Source organism: Myotis davidii, unplaced genomic scaffold (genome assembly GCF_000327345.1).
Source record: "Myotis davidii unplaced genomic scaffold, ASM32734v1 scaffold434, whole genome shotgun sequence".
Classification (NCBI taxonomy): domain Eukaryota; kingdom Metazoa; phylum Chordata; class Mammalia; order Chiroptera; family Vespertilionidae; genus Myotis; species Myotis davidii.
The window spans coordinates 154186-155495 of record NW_006285790.1 but is presented as its reverse complement, the minus strand read 5'-3'; the positions used below and the strand labels follow the sequence as shown (position 1 = coordinate 155495).

The window sequence follows — 1310 nt, the reverse complement described above, 5'->3', positions numbered from 1 at the left end:
ATACATAGACATAGATGATTAATAGCTAAATATGGAGGTGATAGATATAGATGATAAATAGATAGATAGATAGATAGATAGATAGATAGATAGATAGATAGATATAGATGATAGATAGGATGGATGATGGGTGTATGGATAGTTAGATGGATGCATGGAAGAATGGATGGATGGATGATGGATGGATACATAGATAAATATAGAGACATAGACATAGATGATTAATAGCTAAATATAGAGTTGATAGATAGATAGATAGATAAGAGAATGGATGGATGGATGAATAGATGATAGAGAGATATAGAGATAGGTAGATAGGTAGAAAGAATGGATGGATAAATAGAAGATGGATAGAGATAGGATGGATAGATAGAGATAGGATGGGTTGATAGACAAATAAATAGATGCTGTAGTTAGATGGGTGATGGGTGGATGGGTGATGGATAGATAGATGATGATTGATAGATGATGGAGACATTGGCTCCCTGTATCTCTAGCTCTTCCTCAGGTTCCTGTCATCACAAGATAGTCTACGTGATGCCAAAAGAGAATTTAACCAAAACTAAATAAATACTTTGTGAGAGAGGCAGAGTTCGTGTTGATAAAGGTAGGGTCCCTCAAACTTGTACGCGACCAACAATGTGGGTTCTGAATACACAAAGCAAAACATAAATAAATAAATATGGCAGCGAACATCAGTTGGTTGCTACCGGCTCACTGCCACATATTTTGCAAAGACGGGGACCTCCTTAAAGCTACCCTGGATCCGTCTCTCTTAAGACAGTTCTGGCCCTAGCTGGTGTGGCTCAGTGGATAGAGCGTCAGCTTGCAGACCAATGGGTCCAGGGTTCGATTCCCGGTCAAGGCCACGTACCTCGATTGCCGGCTCCTCCCCCAGCCAGGACTCTGGTCCCGGTTCGTGCAGGAGGCAACCAATCCATGTGTCTCTCTCTCTCTCATCGATATTTCTCCCTGTCTGTCCATCTCCCTGGCTTCCAATCTCTCTAGGATGAGAGAGAATCATGGATCAGCTGCCTCCTGCACGCCCCCTACCGGGGATCGAGCCCACAACCCGGGCCTGTGCCCTTGACCGGGAATCGAACCCGTGACCTGCTGGCTCCTAGATCCACACACAACCACCGAGCCACCCGAGCCGGGTGTCTCCAGGTTTCTTGGCAAACGTCTCTTCCAGGGCTGTTCTCTCGCGGGTATTTGACGAGGTCGTCGAGGTCAATCTGATGGACAGCGCCGACCACGTCCACCTGGCCTTCCTGAAGAGGCCCGAGCTCGGGGTCACGCTCACCAAACTC

The 1310-nt window shown here is 46.3% G+C and overlaps 1 protein-coding gene across 1 annotated transcript in view; it reads left to right on the top strand.

Moving 5' to 3' along the window:
* Positions 1–1310, top strand: part of GYG2 (glycogenin 2) — a gene marked incomplete at its 5' end in the record, with an annotated part of 16917 nt that overhangs the window by 4163 nt on the left and 11444 nt on the right. The window contains 1 exon segment of the mRNA XM_015559460.1: positions 1193–1310. This exon segment is cut by the window's right edge and continues 4 nt beyond it. Coding sequence (XP_015414946.1) covers positions 1193–1310 — 118 coding nt within the window.